General features: G+C 36.4%; 1 protein-coding gene across 4 annotated transcripts in view; it reads left to right on the top strand.

Annotated features, from left to right (window-relative positions):
• ralgapa2 (Ral GTPase activating protein catalytic subunit alpha 2) overlaps positions 1-22708 on the top strand; it is a 789870-nt gene that overhangs the window by 379996 nt on the left and 387166 nt on the right. For all 4 annotated transcript variants that reach the window (XM_051925541.1, XM_051925545.1, XM_051925542.1 and 1 more), the window contains one exon: positions 7967-8095. In XM_051925541.1, coding sequence (XP_051781501.1) covers positions 7967-8095 — 129 coding nt within the window. The remainder of the gene's footprint in view (positions 1-7966; positions 8096-22708) is intronic.

Genomic DNA, 22708 nt, shown 5'->3' with positions numbered 1-22708 from the left:
CATATGTTTATATGGTTATTTTTATATTGTCATGCTTGGGTCACAGATTTGCGCAGAAACACAGGAGGTTGTAGAGAGACAGGAACGTTATTCAAACACTGCAAACAAACATTTGTCTCTTTTTCAAAAGTTTAAACTGTGCTCCATGACAAGACAGAGATGACAGTTCCGTCTCACAATTAAAAGAATGCAAACATATCTTCCTCTTCAAAGGAGTGAAGCAAACAAATCAATATGTCTGTTTGGCTTTTAAGTATGCGAAGCACCGGGGCACAAAGCTGTTGAAGGCGGCAGCTCACACCCCCTCCGTCAGGAGCAGACAAAGAGAGAGAGAGGGAGAGTTTGTTTTTCAGTCAAAAATCAATACGTGCCCTTCGAGCTTTTAAGTATGCGAAGCACTGTGCAGCATGTCTTTTCAGGAATCAGCTTTACAAAAAATAGCAACGTGAAGATAATCTTTCAGCATTTTTAGACGAGCGTCCGTATCGTCTAGGTGTGCAAACAGCCCCCCTGCTCAATCCCCATACGTCAGGATCACAGATAGTCAGCGCAAGAGAGAGAGAACAGTAAGCCGGGTAGCTTCTCAGCCATCTGCCAATAGCGTCCCTTGTATGAAATCAACTGGGCAAACCAACTGAGGAAGCATGTACCAGAAATTAAAAGACCCATTGTCCGCAGAAATCCGTGATATATATTTAAATATGCTTACATATAAAATCACAATTTAAATGACCGCTACGCGCTCGTGTTGACTCGGCGACGCCCAGAGCAGAAAGAACGCGCTCCGGCCGCTCCAACCGCGCCATGCGGGGAGTGAGAGAGACGGCAATATCTCACACTCTCTCCCCCCTTAAAGAAATTAAATGGGCGCGAGTGAGACCACTGACCTCCCTCCCTTCTATTAGTTATAGGTTATAGTACGTTCGGCTTATCCATGAGTCCGGCTTATCTATGATACGATTTTATTTTAAAAATTCGTATGATTTTTGGTCTCCGGCTAATACATGAGTCCGGCTTATAGACAAGAACTTAGGGTATATATATATATATATATATATATATATACAGTTATTTTGTTTTTAATGCCTACTTTGTGTATTTTGTAAGCTAATCTTTTAAAATTTTATTCACAATTTTCATTTAAGAAATAGTTTTTCCCAAACCCTGAGGCCCTTCGTTCTTTCCCTTCTCTAAAATTTTTATTCTTAAGCCCTGATAAACATCTGAATATGGAGTTTTGTGCATCCCTGAAGAATTATTCAAGAAAGCATTGTGATGCATATAAGAAAACTACATACTACTGTACTTTAAGGAAAATATTAACAAATGTTTTATATTTCAGCTTGGTATTAACTATAGCCACATATTGCTAACATAGTTAAGACTTACTTGGAGTGGTAATCTAAAGATGGATTGGCTATCTCAGAGTCTTGGCCTCAATATGACTAAAGGTGTGTACAATCGCTTAAATTGGAAACAATACAAGTAGCCAGAGTCCAAAGAAGAACTTTGGTGACAGTTGAAAGAAGCTTAGAAGAAATTATTGTAGTAAGGCAAGCTCCCAATCCAGGTGGTTTGTTGTGTGGTGGTTACTGCAACATGCTATCAGCGCGTGCTCCTAACCTTACCTTGCCTTAATACGGTTGGGAGCATGCGCTGATAGCATGTTGCTGTACCCACCACACAACAAACAACCTGGATTGGGACCTGATAAAAAAATTATACAATAAAATAACAAAGTGAATTGCTTCAGTTTTATAGAATAAAGAAGGGAACACAAAATATTAACTTTAAACACACAAAATATTTGTGTTTGTTTTATTTATCAATTTATATTTTTTGTGCCCTCCAGAATTATTGGCACTCTTTGAGCTTTAACATGCAAGTGATCAATATGGATTACACTATTAAAATCCTAAAAAAAAGGTCATATTGTGTTGTTTGCACTGGAATGAACCTTAAATTGAGTGTCAGTATGTGTGGGCAGTATGGCCAAATATCCTTCATCACTGTATAATTAAAAATTGGTAAATATCATTATAATGCTGCGGTGGGTTGGCACCCTGCCCGGGATTGGTTCCTGCCTTGTGCCCTGTGTTGGCTGGGATTGGCTCCAGCAGACCCCCGTGACCCTGTGTTCGGATTCAGCGGGTTAGAAAATGGATGGATGGATGGATCGGTATAATGTATTTGTATATACTTGTCAAACTAAGATGTATTCTTTAACAAATAACAAATGTACTATTGATTGACTCAACACACATGTGGGCATTTTATCTAACAAAATGCTTGTTAACGCTGTGCTACGCAAATTGATTCAATACAAGGTGTTTACTTCTCTTGAAATGATAGCTCCTTTCTCACTCCTTCAGTCATTTGCTGACATCACTACCAAACAAGCACATCATAAGATATTGGTTTTTCTTGTCCTCTTATACTGTTTGCATTGACTCCTCCAATCAGGTTGAACCTCATCTCATTGTGTATGATATTCTAAGTGAGTTAGGCATATTTATTACACACATTTAACATACAAGAACATACACAAAAATTTACAAATTCCTTTTGCAAGCACAGATTTGCACATTTTGTGATATATAGTGATATATTTTATGTTTAACAGTGTTCTATTAAGTTTTTAACTATTTTTATAATGTGATGCATTAGAATAAAAGTATATATTTTCTTTGGATGATCATTTTGCATTTTAATCAAAAACAAAGTGAAACCTTTTTAGTGTTAAGTTAGTCCTCATTATTTATTTCAAGTATGGTTTGTAAATTGGTATTACTGAAACAAAATGAAATTATATGTAACCCAAAGTGTGATGAATGGTGTTGTGCTGCACTGAAGTAAAAATCACATAATGCTAAATTGAAACTGCACATTTTCATGGACCACTCAACATCACCCTTAATTTTTATGTGTCACACAGAACCACTTAATTTTCCTAGTACATTGTGCAGGTAACATTCTCTATGCTGGTAAATAACAAGAAATAACCTACAAAGATAACATTGAGGTATATATTAGTCACTTAAAATATGAACATGGAATAAACTGAACTTTATCAGAGAATCAAGTTTCCAAAGAGTTTAATAAGTGCTCTCTGCTGTTCTTCTAAATAATTATGTTACTCTTTTCTAATGTTTATTTAGTTTTTTCCCAAAGTAGGAAATGTGTTTGTGCATATCATTGTCTGTGTCTCTTACAATACTGCACTACAGAAAGGGAGGACTTGACTTATTTCATATTAATTTTCGAATGCAGTATTAAAAACCAGAAAAACACTTGATTTATCTGTTTTTAGTCTGGACTGAAAAATAGATTTTGGACAGACCGCTCGATCCAGAGAGCAGCCATCTAAAGAGTAGTGCAGTTGAATACTCAACAGTTTAATAAACCAAACCAAAATGCTAACCAAAAATAAGTAACAAACATTTGCCAAGTCTTACTCAATTTGTCACTTGTTTTCAAATGATCTGACAAGGTGTTGCAGATGCAGTTTTTTTGGTTAGTGTTGTATCAAGTATTTAGCAGCCAAACTTGAGTAAAAGTAGAGATTCATTTCTAGAAAAAGACTCGAGTGAAAGGTGAGAAAGCTGTGAAGTAGAAGTTTTGATGTTTCCAATATACTGTACACTATGTATGCTTAAGTATGTAATTACAAATAAATATATGATCTTTCATTGTTGTATGTACTGTACAGTCAAAAAAAAGTTCTTATACACAAAAAATTCTGGCTGCCTTTTTTTGGCAAACAAACCTTGTGTATATATTTTAAATAAAGTTTTGCAAAATAACTGCAAACAAAGCAATTTGTCATTTCCTCTGCCCTTCAGTCTTTTGTCATTTTAAATGAACTTTCCTCTCTTTTATTTTCCTCTTCTAATCATCCCTTCCTTCCACATTCTCTCCCATTTTTTGTATCACTTAGACCCTACTTTTTTGGTTCCCCCCTCTACACAACTCTTATGTCCTCCCATTCTTATGTAACGCTGAATGAGTTTTTGTTTGTTGTTATAAATATCTGACTCTCAAAATTTTGGGAATCTAGCCTTACTTTTCTTGTGCTAAGACCAAGTCCTGTAATGCTAATCACCTTTGTTGGTGTTTAATAAGGCAGGTAGCGAGACATTGCTATACACTATTTTCACCAACTTAGCTATCAACATTGGTGAACTACAAGATGTGAGCAAGATTAAAGTCGGCTAACTATAGGCAGAGTTTGACATTTACTCTGGGGAGCCAGATGAACCATAAAACAGTATTGCTGTCCCAAGTCAAATATTATACATTGTTTGTAATATAAAGTTACAATGTAAAGTAAATATCACTTGCATAAAACATATTGAGAAAGGTATACAAGTAACGTTAATAATATTGAAATGCCAGAAAATATTTTTGAGTTTGTTTACGTACTTACTGTAATTGTGGCAAAATAATGACTTTATTTATTTATTTATTTTCAAGTTAGAAAATGTATGTATGACATAACAGTCAGGTGCATTCTAGGATTGGGTTGACTATTTTGAAAGTTGGAGTGTGTTTAATTTTTCATTTACTTAATCATACAAACAGATTTTCACATTTTTGTTTTTTAAATATTTTGTAACACGGCTGTGCATAACATGTGATAGACCATCATGCCACTGTTCATATAGGCAGCACATGTGGGGCAAATATTTGTTGTCTTTGCTGCATCAGAAATTGTATCTTAGGTATTGAACAGAATGTCAAAGTAGCCTGCACACCTTTGCCACACTTTGCTATTCTGACATTCTGTTTAGTGTGGTCATTTCAAACACACTCTCAATCTTTGCTTAACTAAGACAGCAAGTGCCCATACCTCTTTGTGTTTCTGATGTTTGATGAAGAGTTCCTCAAAACCAGTATTTTACTTCACAAAGATCATTTCAAGTGGTACACGGAATCTTTCACTCACTGAAAGCTAAACGGGTCTTTTAATTTATGACCAATGATTTTTTTTTTTTCAATAAATTGTTTTTCCCAATATAGATTTACAAACCTTGCTTCTATGAAAGGAAACAATGAGATATTATTACAAAGAAAAGGAGAGTTTTAATCATGCCATAAATAAACAGAACTAGTTAGGATAATCTCAAATGTGATTCTACCCTAGCATTAAAAATAACTGCAGTAAAGTGTACACAGTGAATTAACGACAGCAAGATTTAGATCTGTAGTAATGGAGGATTAAAACAAATGTGACTTGTGCACAGAGAAAAAAAACAAAAATAATAAAAAAATTCAACTGGTCTCGATCAAGACCAAATAAATATTTCACAAGTCCAACAACCAAATTCCAAGAGAAATCTGAGACAACAGGAAAAAAATGTCTACTCTGGATTCAAGTCCAAGAATCAACTTGAGTACTACAGCACTAGTGGGATGCTTTGTTTGCTGCAGCTGGCACACATATCCTGCACATGGACATCGATAGTCTTAAACTGAGATAAACCAGCAGCAAGCGAAAAGAGTTTATTACAAAAAATAAAAATAACAAGTATTGAAATGTCCACAGTGCATTAGTAAATAATGGCCTTTGAATAAATTACTTTAAAAGTTCTTCCATTAAAACACAATGGCCTTCTAAAACCAGAAATTTAAATGGACTGAGAGTTCTTCTAAAATCAGTGCGTTAAAAACAAAACAACAGAATCATCTAGTCCCATTCAATGATGTTAAAATCGATCAGCAGATCCTGACCTTCCCTTCTTCCTGGATTGCTCTCTCTCAGTTCTCTATAAGTCCCTGTAGAGCCCACTTTGTCCTGGTGTCTGCTCTCCCCTCACTCTCTTTCTCTTTGTTTCCAATTCTCTTTCCTTACTTAGCTCTTCTCCACATTTTCAATTGTGTACTAGCAACCTCAGCTGATGCCACACACTTCCTCCAAAGATAAATGGCAATTACATCATTAAAAGGTAACTAAGTGTACTTTAAAACAAAATACATTAAACCCACTAAAAAACATTGCAACATGCCCAGCCATAATAAGCTTCCAGTTAGTGTGGATGGGAACACACATCATCCCTACAACCCATGTAACTAACTGGAAGTCAGGACATGATGCACTGTGATGCAGCACTGCTAAAACCAAAATCCAACACCATAAAAGCAGTATAAACAACAGGACAACAGATCGCAATGCATTAAACAATTAAAACAGGTCAAAATTGTTGAAGTCGGTTGTCCATGTGGGTGTCTTAATTCAGTTATCATCATATGGCAGGAACTCCATTCCTCTGCACTCACTCACTGCCACTGGTCCTTCCTACAGGTCCCACCATTTGAGATAATCGATATCTGGATTCATGGATTAGTATGCCAACTGCAGGGAACCTGGGCATCACAGTGTGACAAACCGTTACAGAAATATGTTTTCATTATTTCTTCAATTTACTAGTGACTTGGGAAATTCTAGAAATGTGAGATAATTTACTTAAAGTCAATTCAAGCATCTCTTCCGAATGACTAAATATTTTTTTTAACGTTTGGAATGTTAATGTTATTGCTGGTAGGAATCAGCCAGCAGATCCAGTGCCATTCATATCTGGCTAATTTACATTTGCAAATAATAACTACCAGGAACATCTTTGGGATGTTTAAATAATCTACAGCACCCAGAGAAGTAAAGTGTGATCAGGCATGGACTAAATGTGCAAACTCTACATATAGGTTAAAGGACCAGAATTTGATCTAATTAAAAAAAAAAAGTATCAAAAATCATTGCAGCTCTGAGGCTGTGCCAGTATACCACCTTTTCATACATTTGTTGTAAAAGAAAGTGTTACTTGTGGAGAGAGCAGCTAGGCAACATTACAGTTGTGCTTTGTTGTATGGTGGAATTATTAAAACACAGGTTAAGTACTGTCACTTTGCTCTCAGATATTTACTTTTCTGGATTCACTGCAACTGTAGACATTCAGTATCTGCAGTATGCATCACACATGGTGCTTTTATGCAGATCTTTCCTACAAATATGATCGATGCATTATGTAAATATGACAGATGGGTCTTTAATAGGAAAGCTGAGTTAACAACATGGCTGTTTACAGTATTAATCTGTAAAATATGCTTCACTCTGCCACCTTGAAAGCCAGGTTTGCACAAATCCCTCTTTATTGCAGCATATGTCAACAGAAATGAACACCCATCTGCTTCTATATGACTTGGTGCTGGGCATTCAGTGATGGGAGATCTGCACAATACCTGGGTTCTATTTGTAATTACAGGTGTGTAGTGGGAAAAGAAACACATTAATCAGGCTTTTAATTATAAAAAAGTAGACTCTTTGTTAAGCCTTTACATCCTGATGTCAGTGTGAAATGTTATGAGTAGAACCCATCTGTTCTTTTTCTCATGTTTGCTTTTGAGTATCCTCTAGAAGTGGACCAAGAAGATAGATTAAAAGCTGCCTGTTTAAACATTAACTAGGAGAAAGAGCACAAACTCTGCCCTTGTAATGCTAGCGGAATATTATATATAAATCTGTGTTTTTCTTTTTTGGTTTCTAGTTATTAAATTTATTATAATTTTTACAGTGGGGAATTTTAGTGCTTTTTTTGTTTTTCTTTCACAGAATCAAATATTCAAAAAATGTTACTTGTACATAAAATTTGTAGCTTTATTATAGCTGTGTTATCATTACAGAATTTAAGCAGATTTATAGAGTTTCAAGATGTTCATGTTTTTCTCCTGTAATAAACACTGCCTTTGTCAGCACCACTCTTAATAATTATGTTTTAAAGTATGAGTTGCTTTATTTGACTTGGGGCAGATAAATAAATTCAGTATTCTTTAAGCAATTGAAAAGATGTTTTAAGTTGTATAGGAACTTTAAAAATGTACATTACTTTTTCACTTTATGGAGATAAACATACAATTTAATATGGAATATACCATTTTTTATTTTTTTTATTTATTTATTTTTTTTTACTAACAGGATGTTTTGAACATCATCATTAGACATTGTTCTCCACAGTTCTTCTTCCTCAGTTTACCTGGATTCACAATGGTAGTGGGTGATTTCATCACAGCTGCAGCTCGAATTCTCAGCTCTGACACTTTGGAGGTGAGTATGACAATGTTAAGCTCGCTCTAGCAAGTCCCAGAAGCAGCCGCTGTCTCATCCCCAGTAGGATGAGCTGTAGCAGCTAACAAGGTTCAGATTTCTCCACTGGAACAGGTGTTCCCTCATTAGTGCAATGTGAACCTAGGCTCTTGGGGCAGATACCATGGCAGCCAATGTGTGAAATTGCAGTATAAAGTAACTCGCTAGCACTGCAAAGGCGTTTCATCAAAAGGAAAGACTGTGAGAAATTGCTTCAACAACACCTTGACAAAGTTAATGCATGGCTTAAGTTTCAAATCTTGTTAGCTGTGTGTTCTACTAAATGAGAATTGAATACTTCAGCTTCCAGGTGGTTAGTTTTACAGCAGGTTACAAGTTGTATTTTAATCTAGATCTGATTTCTTCATTTTAAGCATTTGCCATCTAAAAGCAGTCAAATATGGATTTCTTTTGAAAAAAAGGAAAGCAAGAAAAGTCTTTTAAAAATTCTTAATTATAGCCAAATAAAGCTTAGTTTAATCTTTTGTTTTTCTTTGTATAACTGTGTAAGTCCACTTTTATTACTGAGTTCATTCATTTTTGTGCAATATTAATGGTGTTGTACTTATGTATATTTTTTCTATTATTGTTAAATTTTATAATGTTATTAATATTCAGATTTACTTAATTTATTCTAAATGTACATAAAAGTAACTATACATGAATGAAACATTTATGTCATAATCTTTGTTAATTTGTTTTCAGGTTACCAGTTGTTTCAGAGATGAAGTTAGCTAAATTTTCATGTAGGTGTTAGCATTTGCAAAGTTTTATTTTAATTGGTTTTTGATTTGGTCCACATTACACAAAAAGGTAAAAAGGGACAAATGGAATAAAATATATTTTGAAAATCATGATCCTTCATGGGCGGCACGGTGGCGTAGTGGGTAGCGCTGCTGACTCGCAGTTGGGAGATCCGGGGACCTGGGTTCGCTTCCCGGGTCCTCCCTGCGTGGAGTTTGCATGTTCTCCCCGTGTCTGCGTGGGTTTCCTCTGGGCGCTCCGGTTTCCTTCCACAGTCCAAAGACATGCAGGTTAGGTGGATTGGCGATTCTAAATTGGCCCTAGTGTGTGCTTGGTGTGTGTTTGTGTGTGTCCTGCGGTGGGTTGGCACCTTGCCTGGGATTGGTTCCTGCCTTGTGCCCTGTGTTGGCTGGGATTGGCTCCAGCAGACCCCCATGGCCCTGTGTTTGGATTAGGCGGGTTGGAAAATGGATGGATGGATGATCCTTCATTGATGTACACTTATTGAAATGGGTCTCCATCAATTTCCTTAACTGATTCACTTGACTATAAAATGGAAAGTACCTTTAACCCTAACAGTGAGGCTTATTATACTCCGAGAACAGAGCTGCTTTTTCAAGCAAAAAAACACTAAACTGTACTACATAACAACATAGAGTATTACCTAGTTGTTATAAGTGGCATATGACTTAATATATGTAATAATCATGAGAGTAATATTATATGGTATATAATATTTACATATTTATTAAGTAGTATTAGGGTATTGTACCGTTTTAGCCATTATGAATGTAGAGAAAAGCCAAGCAAAATGACACCTTTTATTGGCTAACTAAAAGGTGTCATTTTGCTTGGCTTTTATCTACATATTTATTAAGGAAATTAATTCATATTTATGTTACAATAAAAAAACCTGGAAACTGCAAAACAATAATAAGCTAATGAAAGCAATCAATATCCATATGCAAATTTAAACAAATGAAATGAGAATTGTATACAGCCATCTGTCCTTTTTTTGTACCCATTGTTTTTTGATGCAGAGTGAAAAACAAAGAGCTATTACGTATCTGAGCAGAAAAAACTAAAAAGTTAATTGTAGCAGTGTCATAATTCAGACTAAATTTAATATTCTTGTCATAGGAATTTAAATAAAAATGGAAGTAAGTTAGAGATTCCGAAATACCCTGCTAGATCATAAAGACATCATCTATGTACTGACCACAAAATAAGATATTTAAAAAAAAAATGATTATAGTCCAAAAAATAAATTGTTGTTTCAAATTATTTACATAAATGTTTTCAATTCTAGGGTTTAAAGTGGCCCCCATTGCAACTCCCCGAAAAAAATGCTTATTAAGAGTGAAATAGTTCTATTTGAGAACAACTTCGGTAACAGATATAATAAAGTCAAAATATTGTGGGAGAAAAACATATCATGTACATTGAAGTTTCAACACATTTCAATATCAAGGGTAGCTAAAAGACATGTACAAAGGGAATTGCACTTTATTAATAAATTCAGACAAATCTCTAATGAATGAAATTCTGCTTTTAACATAATTTTGTAAATGTACATCAACAAACCGTGAAAGGTGCTATAAAATGGATCCATTACCTGAAACAATAGGTCTACCTGGAGGACGATGCAATTTTTTATGGATTTTTAGGTGAAGATGCAAAATAAGGATATGTGAATGTTCATTATGCAAAAATTGAGCAGAACATTTGTCAGTGATCTGGGAATCGAGGACCGTGTTACTGTCTGAATAACAGGTTGAACCATCCTCATAATGAATTGAGTCAGATAATTTTTAAGTAGCTCATAACAGGTGCTATCACATATTGGCCTCATATTTTCTTGTACAGTAGACCCCCATGAAGTCCCGGTTCAGGGTTTGCGGACTCGGTCGTTCGCAGATTTTTTCTTAGAACCTAACTATTAATTGTTAGCGGAAAGCGCAAATATCCTCTGCAATTTTTTATGGCTTTTTTCGTGGCAATACTGTGCTGAAGAGAGAACAGGAAGCAACCGCTGAGGGAAATGCGGTTTGGGATGGTGAAAGTAGCCAATCCGAGAGCGTTATTCATTTCTCCTTGCTGATGATTGACTGCTGCTTTGTGACGCGTCTCCAGGTGAGCGGGTTTACCACCGCGGTTTGGGATGGTGAAAGTAGCCAATCCGAGAGCATTATTCATTTCTCCTTGCTGATGATTGACTGCTGCTTTGTGACACGTCTCCAGGGGCCTCATGTATAAACGGTGCGTACGCACAGAAATGTTGCGTACGAACCTTTCCACGCTCAAATCGCGATGTATAAAACCTAAACTTGGCGTAAAGCCACGCACATTTCCACGGTAACTCATTCCTTGGCGTACGCAATTTCTCCGCCCGGTTTTGCAGACTGGCGGCACCCAGTGTCAAAGCAGTGCTACTGTTCCTGTGTGATCACCCTTTCATTCTTAAATCCACATTCCTGGCGCGGCTTTATAAATACACTGAAATTAACTGCATATTGTTTATTAGTGTAATGCATCTGATTGTAATTAACCTGCAGCAATATAATGGTCCAGGGAATAGCCATAGTATTCCAAATACCATAACTGCTTTAGCGTTGTAACTCTCACTGCATCTTCTTTCAGCTGATCCCGTTAAGGGTTGCCACAGCAGATCATCTTTTTCCACATTACTCTCATTGCACCACTCGGAGTATTTATGTCACTGTATCTGAGTGGGAAATCGCAGCAGCAGCTGATTGGAAAGAGAATTATCGGTATACAGAATGAAGCAGATGCTGCCTGCGCCACAGCAAACGCTTTAGTCCCTGTACGGACTTCGCGGTTTAGAAACAGTTTCATCCCAAGAACTCTAAACACATTAAATCAGTCCATCAAGTGCTCCTTGTAGAAATGTTTGGACTTACAAGTACAATTACCTCACTGTAAACTTGCACTACAGTTATAATATTGCACAACCTGCGCCACTTTATAAAGGGCGTATTTACATGTGATGACGGTATTCATTTCTAAGACGAAATGCAGCAAAACATGTTGATTATATTATACAGATAAAACTTTAACTTCATTTAAATAATCTGTATTGTTTATAATTAAACATGTGAGTACACGGTGCCGCAGCGCTAGCTAGTTCAGTAATTGTTCCTGACTTGCGCTGTATTCTTGCTGGTGCTGACGCGACACTGGAAAGATAGACGGATATAATAATTAAACATGTACTACTAAGATATTTCAATGTTCCTTAAAAGTTTTGAAGAATCGAAGTTCTAAGCTTACAGATGGCTTCACGTCTATTACATAGCTTATTGTGTGGCGATTGAGTTTTTGGAGAAAGAAAAGTAAGGACAGGAATTGGAGGTTAGTACGTTTGAAAGAGACAGTACTGCTGTGATAAATTATTTCATTGAAGGTTGTGCATGGCGCAGCAAGCCTCTTGCGTGAGACATGAACAAGCACTGCGCCACCGTGTTCCCATGTTTAATAACATGCTTTCATTCCTATCATCATGAAAAAGATATCACATATACATCTCAGTATTTTAATTATTCAGAGAGCTGTAATATCACGAATGTAATGGATTCTGTGTCCTGTCGGAGAAAGAGAAAGCCCGTTTAAAAAGCAGGTAGTGATTCATACACATAGAGCACATAGAAGATCAAATACAGAACAAAGCATTTAACATGCCACTTTAGTTACAATGGGATTTGAGAAACTAGTAAATTAAACGATTTTAAGATGAAGTTTATGATGTTCTACTTTAATGGCAAAATAAACTACGTGATTAAAGTGGAAATTTCGAGATTAAAGTTGACATTTCGTGCTTTTTTCCCCACTGTGTGCCTTTTTTTGTCTGTACCCTAACAAGCATTCATATGACACTCAGACGGTGGGCTACGACTCGCTTTTTCACGGCGACTTTGATATGTGATTTCTTTTTTATTTCGGGCACTGTGTGACTTTGTGAAGTTGAGCCTTCGAGTTTCTCCGACACTCTGTCACTCAATCAGCTTCCTTTTGTTGATTATACCACTGTTTAAACCAACAAATAGTACGTTTTTCCTTTGCCTCCACTTTGTATTCGCTGAAATTCTTATATTTTCTCCCGTGCTTTTCCCATTGTCTTTTCACAGAAGGCTGTTTATATTTATTTGCATATTCAAAGAGGCGTAATTCTGGGAGGAGTTGGGGCGGGACAGAAGGCGCGTGCACGTGCGTTACTTTTCACACAAATCGGGATTTATGTAGTGGAAGAACGTGAAAGTATGCGTGCGCACAGATTCCTGCATCTGGATTTTTCTGTGCGTACGCACAATCCCGCTTTTGTGCTTACGCCATGTTATAGTGTGAGTTCTACGCACGACGTTATACATGAGGCCCCAGGTGAGTGGGTTTACCACCGCGGTTTGTGATGGTGAAAGTAGCCAATCCGAGAGTGTTATTCATTTCTCCTTGCTGATGATTGACTGCTGCTTTGTGACACGTCTCCAGGTGAATGGGTTTACCACCGCGGTTTGGGATGGTGAAAGTAGCCAATCCGAGAGCGTTATTCATTTCTTCTTGCTGATGATTGACTGCTGCTTTGTGACATGTCTCCAGCTGAGTGTCCTTGTGTTTTCCATTTTGTTATTGTTTTGTTTTGTTATTCTTAAATGCGCACAATGTCGTTGAATCGCCCTGCACCTTCTAAGGCTTCTGGAACTGAACCTAAGCGTCAGAAGAAGTTTAAAACACTCCAAGAGAAGTGGAACTACTGGATTTGCTCCGGAAACTAAAAAGTTATGCTTCAGTAGCGCGTCACTATGGCATTAATGAAAGCACCGTATGCTACATAAAGAAGAACGAAGCAGCGATCTGGAGTACCGTATCTGAAAGTTTGTGTGATAGTGCCAAAAAGGTAATGACTGTAAGGAATAAAAATATCGTCAGGATGGAATCTGCCACTGTGGATCACCGACTGCAGGAAGAACATTCCCTTGGACGGTAACATCATCCGTGAGAAAGCACGGAAATTGTACCAGTAGTTCGCTACAGGAGACAATGTATCAACTTCCTATCACAATGTTCCTGAAACCTATAAAGAAAAGCCAGCACGAAACCCCATCAGAAGAAGACCTGTACAAAGATACAAATCCTCCTGAAGCGACTGAAGAAGAGGCGCCACCCGAGGAGTTTTAAATCCTGTGCATCGTACTGCACACCTCTTCGTCATCATCAATATCATTCATCATTGGTGAATACCTGTACATTTTACTGTATTTTAATTAAATGAAATTATTATGTATTTACTCTACTTATAACAAAGAAAACTACAGCGCATACCAAAGAAAATGCGCTTGCATGAATTACAGTACGTATAGCAGTAACATTGATATTTTACATTCTAGCACCACGGGAGACATAACACTACAGTATTGTACAGTATACGGGTTTACCTTTACATTCTGTTTTTAGGTAATGTATTAAAATGTATTAAGCTGAGTTTGCAACGAAATTAAAGTGCTTTGGGAGCATACTGTATTTAGGGTTGAAACTATAATAATAGGCATTTAAAAGGCATTTTTTAACCACATCCAAAAGTCGCGGTTCTTCACAATTTGCATGTGCTCTAGGAACGTATCCCCCATGAATTTTGGGGGCGTACTGTATATAGAAGAATCATCTTTTATGAGAAGAATCAAATATAATGATTTCTCCTCCTTTATTGGCAATTCTAATAGTGATGGAATTAATCTTCAGCTAATCTTTATAAAGCCAGGTGTTCTAATTTTGAAATGTTAAAAAATCTGTTAGCACTAGCTGACAAAAAGTGTCAAGCTGAGGATATGAAACACCAGTGGGTGTAAATTTAGATGCAATGGGTAGACAAATATGTATTTATTGGACAGGAATCCCTAAACATTTCCTCGGTTTCACTAAAAATGTCCTCAGTTTCAATTTCCTTAAGAACTTCAATAGTTCAACCCCAGTTGTGATTGTGTGATTCTTTGGATCTGGATCAAAAGAGAGACCTTTAGATAACACCTGCATCTTACATTCTGAATGAGTCCAACTAGAAATGTTAATTACTGGAATTTCACCCATTGGGACTGTCTTGTGAGGACTGGGAAGGTTTAATTCTGGATGCAAAATAATTTCATGTGATTTTGTGAATAAGAACGGAATAGTCTTTTTATTTCTACAAGCAAGGGATTTTGTTTCCTTTTCTTGCACATCCTGGTTTCTGATGTCAGAGGTTGAGTTTAAATCTGATTTATTGAAGGAGAATGATTTTCTTAAAAATAAGAAACCAACAATATCAGATTTAGTCATGCGTTGTGTTTGGAAGTAGCAGATGCTGAATTCATTTTTAAAAGGCATGGGAGAAAATTCGTAATGGAATTAAGTTATTTATTCCACATTTGCTGCTTCAACTATAAATAGTTTGAAGATGGCCTTAGAACAAAACAAGCAGCTGATCAGTCATCCTTTAACCCCCATCTGCATATCGCTGCTGTTCCTTTCTGAATTCTTTTCCATCAAAATAATGGACAAAAATACACAATTGTCTCACATCTGTGTTGTCTACCAGTTTCTCAATGACTAGGAATATATTACCAACCTGACTGACACCAGTTATCAACCTGTTTTAGATATTCACTTTCAAGAAATTAATATGAGGTACAACAGTTGCAGCTCACAAATCTACCAGTTTTAAAGATTCAGAATCTTTATGAATTTATAACTGGTAAACTCTGTTAAAATGTCTACAGTGCAACACTTTTAACACACCTGCATCTGTGAAGGCTTTGTTGTGTTTGGTCAGTACTTTCATGATAGTGACTGTTTCAAAACAAAACAGGGAATCAGAGTATATTAGAATGATGGTCTTTTAAAGACATACCTTTTTGTCCACTCATCAATAAAATGACAATTCTCTGTATCAGTATTTTCCTCTTAAGTAATGTTTGATAACTAACTCAGTTTGTTAATTAACTTGAATATTATTTCCTTGGTAATCAGTAAAGGTAACATAACTGGGCACAACTACATTGGTTTTCAAGTTCAATTCTTTTTTTTTTAACATTTTATTAATTTTATTAAAATCAAATAACATTCCATACAAGCAAGTCAAGTTTAACAAAACTAAGTTTGAAACAAATCAACCCCCACCCTTGAGAAAGAGAGCTAGGCCAACAGAGTCAAACTTTAAACTAGTAAAAATAAGTAAATAGATAAATTAATAAATGATTAAAAATAAGTAGAATCAAAAAGAGGGGAGAGAATCCGCTTCCTCAATTAAAATGCTTATTCTAAAATGTTATTGATTAGGTCCTGCCAGGTTTTTAAAAAGTTTTGAACAGATCCTCTAAGTGAGAATTTGATTTTTTTTCCAATTTCAGACAGTATATAACATCAGTTACCCACTGACTTGAAATAACAACAACAACATTTATTTATATAGCACATTTTCATACAAATAATGTAGCTCAAAGTGCTTTACATGATGAAGAAAAGAGAAAAAAAAGACAAAGTAAGAATTAAAATAACACAACACTAATTAACATAGAATAAGAGTAAGGTCCGATGGCCAGGGAGGATAGAAAAAAACAAGAAAAACTCCAGATGGCTGGAGAAAAAAAAATAAAATCTGCAGGGGTTCCAGACCATGAGACTGCCCAGTCCCCTCTATGCATTCTACCTAACATAAATGAACAGTCCTCTTTGTATTTAGGTATTTCATGGAAAGACTTGATGATGATGGTCTTGTAGACTTCTGGCTTTTAATCCATCAATGTAGGAACATTATGGTGCTTTGATTAGGTGGTGGTGGCACAGGTCGCCACCACAGAAAACGGGGAAAAGAAACAGAAGAGAGAGTAGGGATTAGTACAGATTTTAGAGCCACCATGAATAGCTATGATAATTGATTGAATATACAGAGCATCAGGATTAAACTAAAATGAAGTTATGAGAAAGCCATGTTAAAGTAATGTGTTTTTAGCAGTTTTTTTAAAGTGCTCTACTGTATCAGCCTGGCAAATTCCTATTGGCAGGCTATTCCAGATTTTAGGTGCATAACAGTAGAAGGCCGCCTCACCACTTCTTTTAAGTTTAGCTCTTGGAATTCTAAGCAGACACTCATTTGAGGATCTAAGGTTACGATTTGGAATATAAGGTGTCAGACATTCCGATATATAAGATGAAGTGAGATTATTTAAGGCTTTGTAAACAATAAGCAGTATTTTAATGTAAATTCTGAATGACGAAGGTAACCAGTGTAGTGACATCAAAACTGGAGAAATGTGCTCGGATTTTCTTTTCCTAGTTAGGATTCTAGCAGCTGCATTCTGCACTAGTCGCAAACGATTTATGTCTTTTTTGGGTAGTCCAGAGAGGAGTGCGTTACAGTAATCTAGTCGACTAAAAACAAAAGCGTGAACTAATTTCTCAGCATCTTTCAATGATGTAAGAGGTCTAACTTTTGCTATGTTTCTTAAGTGAAAAAATGCTGTTCTAGAGATCTGATTAATATGCGATTTAAAATTCAGGTTACAGTCAACAGTTACCCTAAATTCTTTACCTCCGTCTTGACTTTTAATCCTAATGCATCAAATTTATTTCTAATAACCTCATTATATCCATTATTGCCAATCACTAAAATTTCAGTTTTCTCTTTATTTAGCTTGAGAAAATTACTATTTATCCATTTAGAAACAAAAGTAAGACATTGTGTTAGTGAAACAACAGAGTCGGGGTCGTCAGGCACTATTGATAAATACAGCTGCATGTCATCAGCATAGCTGTGGTAACTCACATTATGCCCCGAGATAATCTGACATAACGGAAGCATGTAGATCGAAAAGAGTAGCAGACCCAGGATAGAGCCTTGTGGAACACCATATAGAATATCATGTGTCTTTGAGTTGTAATTACCACAACTAACAAAGAATAGGTGAGTTAGGATTCTTCCAGCTGAGGAAAATAAGTCTGTGTGCTGATAGTGAAGTAAAGACAATTACAGTTTGTTTGACCTTCTCCACTTTAAACCCATCTGGAAGAACACCAAACACAGCTGTTAATGGATTAGGAGGGATTATGACACCAAGGCTGTCTGAAAGGTATTTAAAGATTTTGGTCCAAAATTATGTTAATTTGATGCACGCCCAAAACATATGGCTCAATGAGGCTGGAACTTGATTGCAACATTCTCAGGTTGCCTTGGAAATACAGTATTTTGGACAATTTTAAATGAGACAGATGTGCTCTATGTATAATTTTAAGTTGAATAATTGTATGCTTTCTGCATATGGAGCTAGAGTGAATTCTGTGCATTGCTACCTTCCACTCCTTTTCTGAGATTTTCAGTTCTGTGTACCAAAATAGTTGCAGGAGTTCATCCCAGCTATCCACAGCCTTAAAGTGGACTGCTGTTTCCTAGTTTATTCACCCTTTTGTCTTAATTAATAAAATTACAAAATGAGTTTTATAAATTTTGATTGGCATATAGAACATGTATTACAATGAGGTCAATTGATTTTCCTTTATTTATGAATGAACTTGTGCAGTATATACTTCTTGCTTCCTCATCTTGCATCGATAAAAATATTTGGTAGAAATTGGTATTTGCAACCCTGCTGTTTGAAAAACCCCTAGATTCAAAAGGAATCATTGGCAGAATAGTTAAGAATAAAAAAGATATTTGCTTGTGTCAACTTTTTGAAAATGTGTCTAAACTCTCAAGCAGCTTTCAGTCAAAACAAGTGCATAGAAATGAACAGTGTAACTTTTTGTCTCACATGTGCTGCATTACATATGAAAATACTGTATTCTGAAACTGTATTTCACAGTGATCCATATGTTGATGTAGTCTGTATTGTGGTGGTAATGTCAGTGGTTTAAGGGATGTATTGCTTCATTTGAAATGATGCAACTTCCCATCACTGAAGCAATCATAAATTCTCTTTATCAGTGGATTCTTCAAGAAAATATAGCAATCTGCTCATCTCTGTTTCTAGAAGCTGAAGTATTACTGGGTCTTGCTGCAAAAGATGATTGGAAGCAAGTTTACATCTTAAAGCAAGTTAACTTAAGAAAAAGAAATGTAGTATTGTGCAGTGACCTAGTCAAATTTGAGATGTGGCAGGAACTGAAATGAGTAGTAATCTAGATGAGTGGGCCAAGAGTTTCCCAAGTATTAGTGACTTCCAACTATCTACAGGATAACATGTTATACTGTATTTATTACTATTAAAGATGGTATAAGCAATTACTTAGTGTGAAGAAGCAGTCAGTCTTTCATGCAGAATACTGGGTATTTCATGTCTATGAAATGAATATACTAAATGACGTTTGTAAGTTTTGTGATTTATTTTCACACTCTGGTTCTTTTTGTTTTCTATTAGGTTTTTGTTTAAAGAGCTCATGATGTAAAATTTATGCTAACACACTATGCATAAATTATAGTTTGTCCTTCTGCACTTTAAGGCCGTCTGGGAGTACACCAAACAGAGCTGTTAATGGGTTAGGAGTGATTGTGACACTGATGATGTCTGATAGGCATGCAAAGATTTTTGTCTAAAATGTTAATTTGGTGCACACCGAGAACATATGGCCCAGTGAGGCTAGAGCTAGAATGCACGTTCACAGGTTGAATCTTGCCCTGGAAACATTTGGAACAATTTTAAATGAGACAAATGCCCTTTATAAAAGATTTTAAGTTGAATGACTGAATGCTTTACACATATAAAGCTCGAGTGTATTCTGTGCATGGCTGCCTTCCACATCTTTTCTGAAATATTAAGTGACAAATCCTTTCCCCAGTGTACTCTGTGGTCTTTAAAAGGAAGAGACTGTAAAATATTTTTATAAATTGTAGAGATGAGTCTTCAACACTGATCAATAATTCTTCTGGAATAGAACAAGCTGGAAGGTGAGGAAAATGGGGCAGGTTCTATTTAGCAGAGTTTCTAGCTTGAAAGTAGTGGAGGAGTTGTGTTGATGAGAAGTTGTTTTTGAAGCGTAATTGTTCGTAGGATGCAAAGACATTGTCTATGTACAAGTCTCTTAAGTGTTTTAATCCCGGACATTTTTCATAATGTGTATGTTTCAGAGGGTAGAAAAATGTGGTTGTTAGGTGCAACAGATAAAAGCTTTTCTGTCTTAAAGTGCTTCCTACATTGGTTCCATATTCTGAGAGAATGAAGGGTAATTGGATTTTTACTGTAATGACAGTCCATTATATTAACTAGGGCACAGAGCAGGGAATATAAAGAAGTACTGCAAGATTTTATTTCTGTTTCAGACCAGCCTTGTGTATATTCATCACTATGTGTTGTTGTCCGGGTCTTTATAGCTTGTATATTTACCTCCCAGGAATAAAATTGAAAGTTGGGTACTGCCATGTCCCCTTCTGCTTTAGGTCGTTGTAGAGTCACCCTTTGGATGTGTGGAGGTGTCGAATTCCAAATAAATGAAGTTATGATTGAGTCTAATTTCTTAAGAAATGATTTGTTAATGTATATAGGGTTGCTTTGAAATAGGAAGAGCAGCTTGGGAAGGGTGGTCATCTGACAATGTTGTAAGATGGAGGGTAGACCATCTAGTCACGTCTTGTTTAATTTTTTCCATGCAGACAGCAAAATTTTGCTAAAAAGGAGCTTTATATTTACTTGTAATATTTACCCCATGATATTTAAACTGATCTACTAAGATAAATGGGAAGGTGTCCAGTCCGATATTAGGTGTTAGAGATTTCACTGGAAAGAGCACACTTTTATTCAAATTGATTTTAAGTCCAGCTTTTAGGAGTACTGGCACAGACTTTTGTGGGTTCGATATATACAGTACCATATCATCTGCATTTAGAGGTAGTGATATTTTCTGTTCAAGTTTTTCTCTGAGAATCCCCTTTATCTCTGAAGCGTTTCAAAAGTATACAGCCAACGGTTCATTGGCAATGTCAAAGAGCAAAGGTGATAAGGGGCATCCTTTGTCGAGTATCATGTTCTAGTTTGAAGTTATCTGAAATAATGTTGTTAAAGCAAACTGAGGCTTCTGGACTAATATAAAGTAGTTTGATCCATGTACACATTTTTGGGCCAAATCCAAATTTGTGCAGTGTGGTGAATAGGTAGTCCCATTTAACCATATCAAATGCTTTTTCTGCATCTAAAGAAAATAGGATCTTTGGGGTGTTAGATGTAATGGGTGAATATACAGTGGGTATAGAAAAGAATCACCCCCTTCAAAATATTCCCCTTTTTTGTTTGCTTTACAGCCTTAAATGAAAACACACAGACCAATATTTTTTCCAGCTTTACTGGAATGCAATCTATAACATCCAAGTGAAAGATATCACAGCTACAGTTCAGAAGAATTTAAAAAAATAAAAAACAAGACATACTGAGATTAATAAAGGATTACCCCCCTCCTAAACAACATTTGTAAACTCAAACAGGTATAAGTAACCACCATTTCCATTGCAAACCATGGTTACTGGCTTCCACCTGTGTTCACTTGTAATCAGTGTGATTAGTGAAGCATAAAAACAGGCTGTTCCAGGAGCATTCCTTTGCTTGGTAGTGCAACTGACAGCAAACAACTGACTGTGGGTGGCAAGCCACTTTCAGAAGATCTCAGGGATAGAGTTGTGAATAGACATAAGGCAGGAGATGGATACCAAAAAGTCTCAAAGGCTTTATCAATCCCAAGGAGCACAGTAAAGTTCATAATAAAGAAGTGGCAAGTGTTTGGTACTACTAGGACCCTCCTTGGATCCAGCCGTCCCTCCAAACTGGATGGAAGAGCAAGGAGGAAACTGGTATGAGAGGCTACCAAGAAGCCAATGGCCACATTGAAGGAGTTACATGATTTTATGGCAAAGAATGGTCATTGTGTGCATGTGATAACAATTTCACAAGCGTTCCACGATTGTGGCTTGTTCGGGAGGGTTGCAAGGAAAAAAGCCACTTCTCAAGAAATGTCACATTAAGGCCCGTTTGAGCTTTGCCAGAATACACCTTGAAGATTCTGATGCCAAGTGGAAAAAGGTCTTATGGTCAGATGAGACCAAAATCGAACTATTTGGCCTCAATACCAAACGGTACACCTGGTGGAAATCCAATGCAGCTCACCATCCTCAACACACTATACCTACAGTAAAGCATGTTCTCTGCCGCAGGGCCTGGGGCTTTCATTGGGGTAGAAGGAAAAATGGATGGGGCAAATTACTGTCAAATTCTTGAGGAAAACCTGCTACCCTCAGCCAGAAAGTTGAAGATGGGCATAATATTCACCTTTCAACGACCCGAAGCACGCAGCAAAATTGACAACAGAGTGCCTGAAGGAGAAAAAAGTGAATGTCCTCATGTGGCCCAGTCAGTGCCCAGACCTAAATCCCAAGGAAAATCTGTGGAAAGATTTGAAGATAGCAGTCCACCAACGCTCACCATCCAATTTGACCGAACTGGAACAGTTCTGTAAAGAAGAGTGGGCAAATATTGCTCAATCTAGATGTGCAAAGCTCATACAGAATTATCCCAACTGACTCAAGGCTGTCATTAAAGCAAACGGTGGTTAAACAAAATATTGATATTGGGGGGGTGATCCTTTATTAATCTCAGTATGTCTTGTTTTGATTTTTTATAATTTTTCTGAACTGTAGCTGTGATATCTTTCACTTGGATGTTATAGGTTGCATTGAGTAAGTAAAGCTGGGAAGAAATATTTTTTGTGTGTGTTTTCATTTAAAGCTGTAAAGCAAAAAAAAAATGGGAATATTTCGAAGGGGGTGATTCTTTTCTATACCCACTATATTATATTAAACAAATGTCGAAG

Source organism: Erpetoichthys calabaricus, chromosome 3 (genome assembly GCF_900747795.2).
Source record: "Erpetoichthys calabaricus chromosome 3, fErpCal1.3, whole genome shotgun sequence".
Taxonomy (NCBI): Eukaryota; Metazoa; Chordata; class Cladistia; order Polypteriformes; family Polypteridae; genus Erpetoichthys; species Erpetoichthys calabaricus.
The sequence above is the reverse complement of the archived record's forward strand: the minus strand, read 5'-3'. Positions and strand labels throughout refer to the sequence as shown.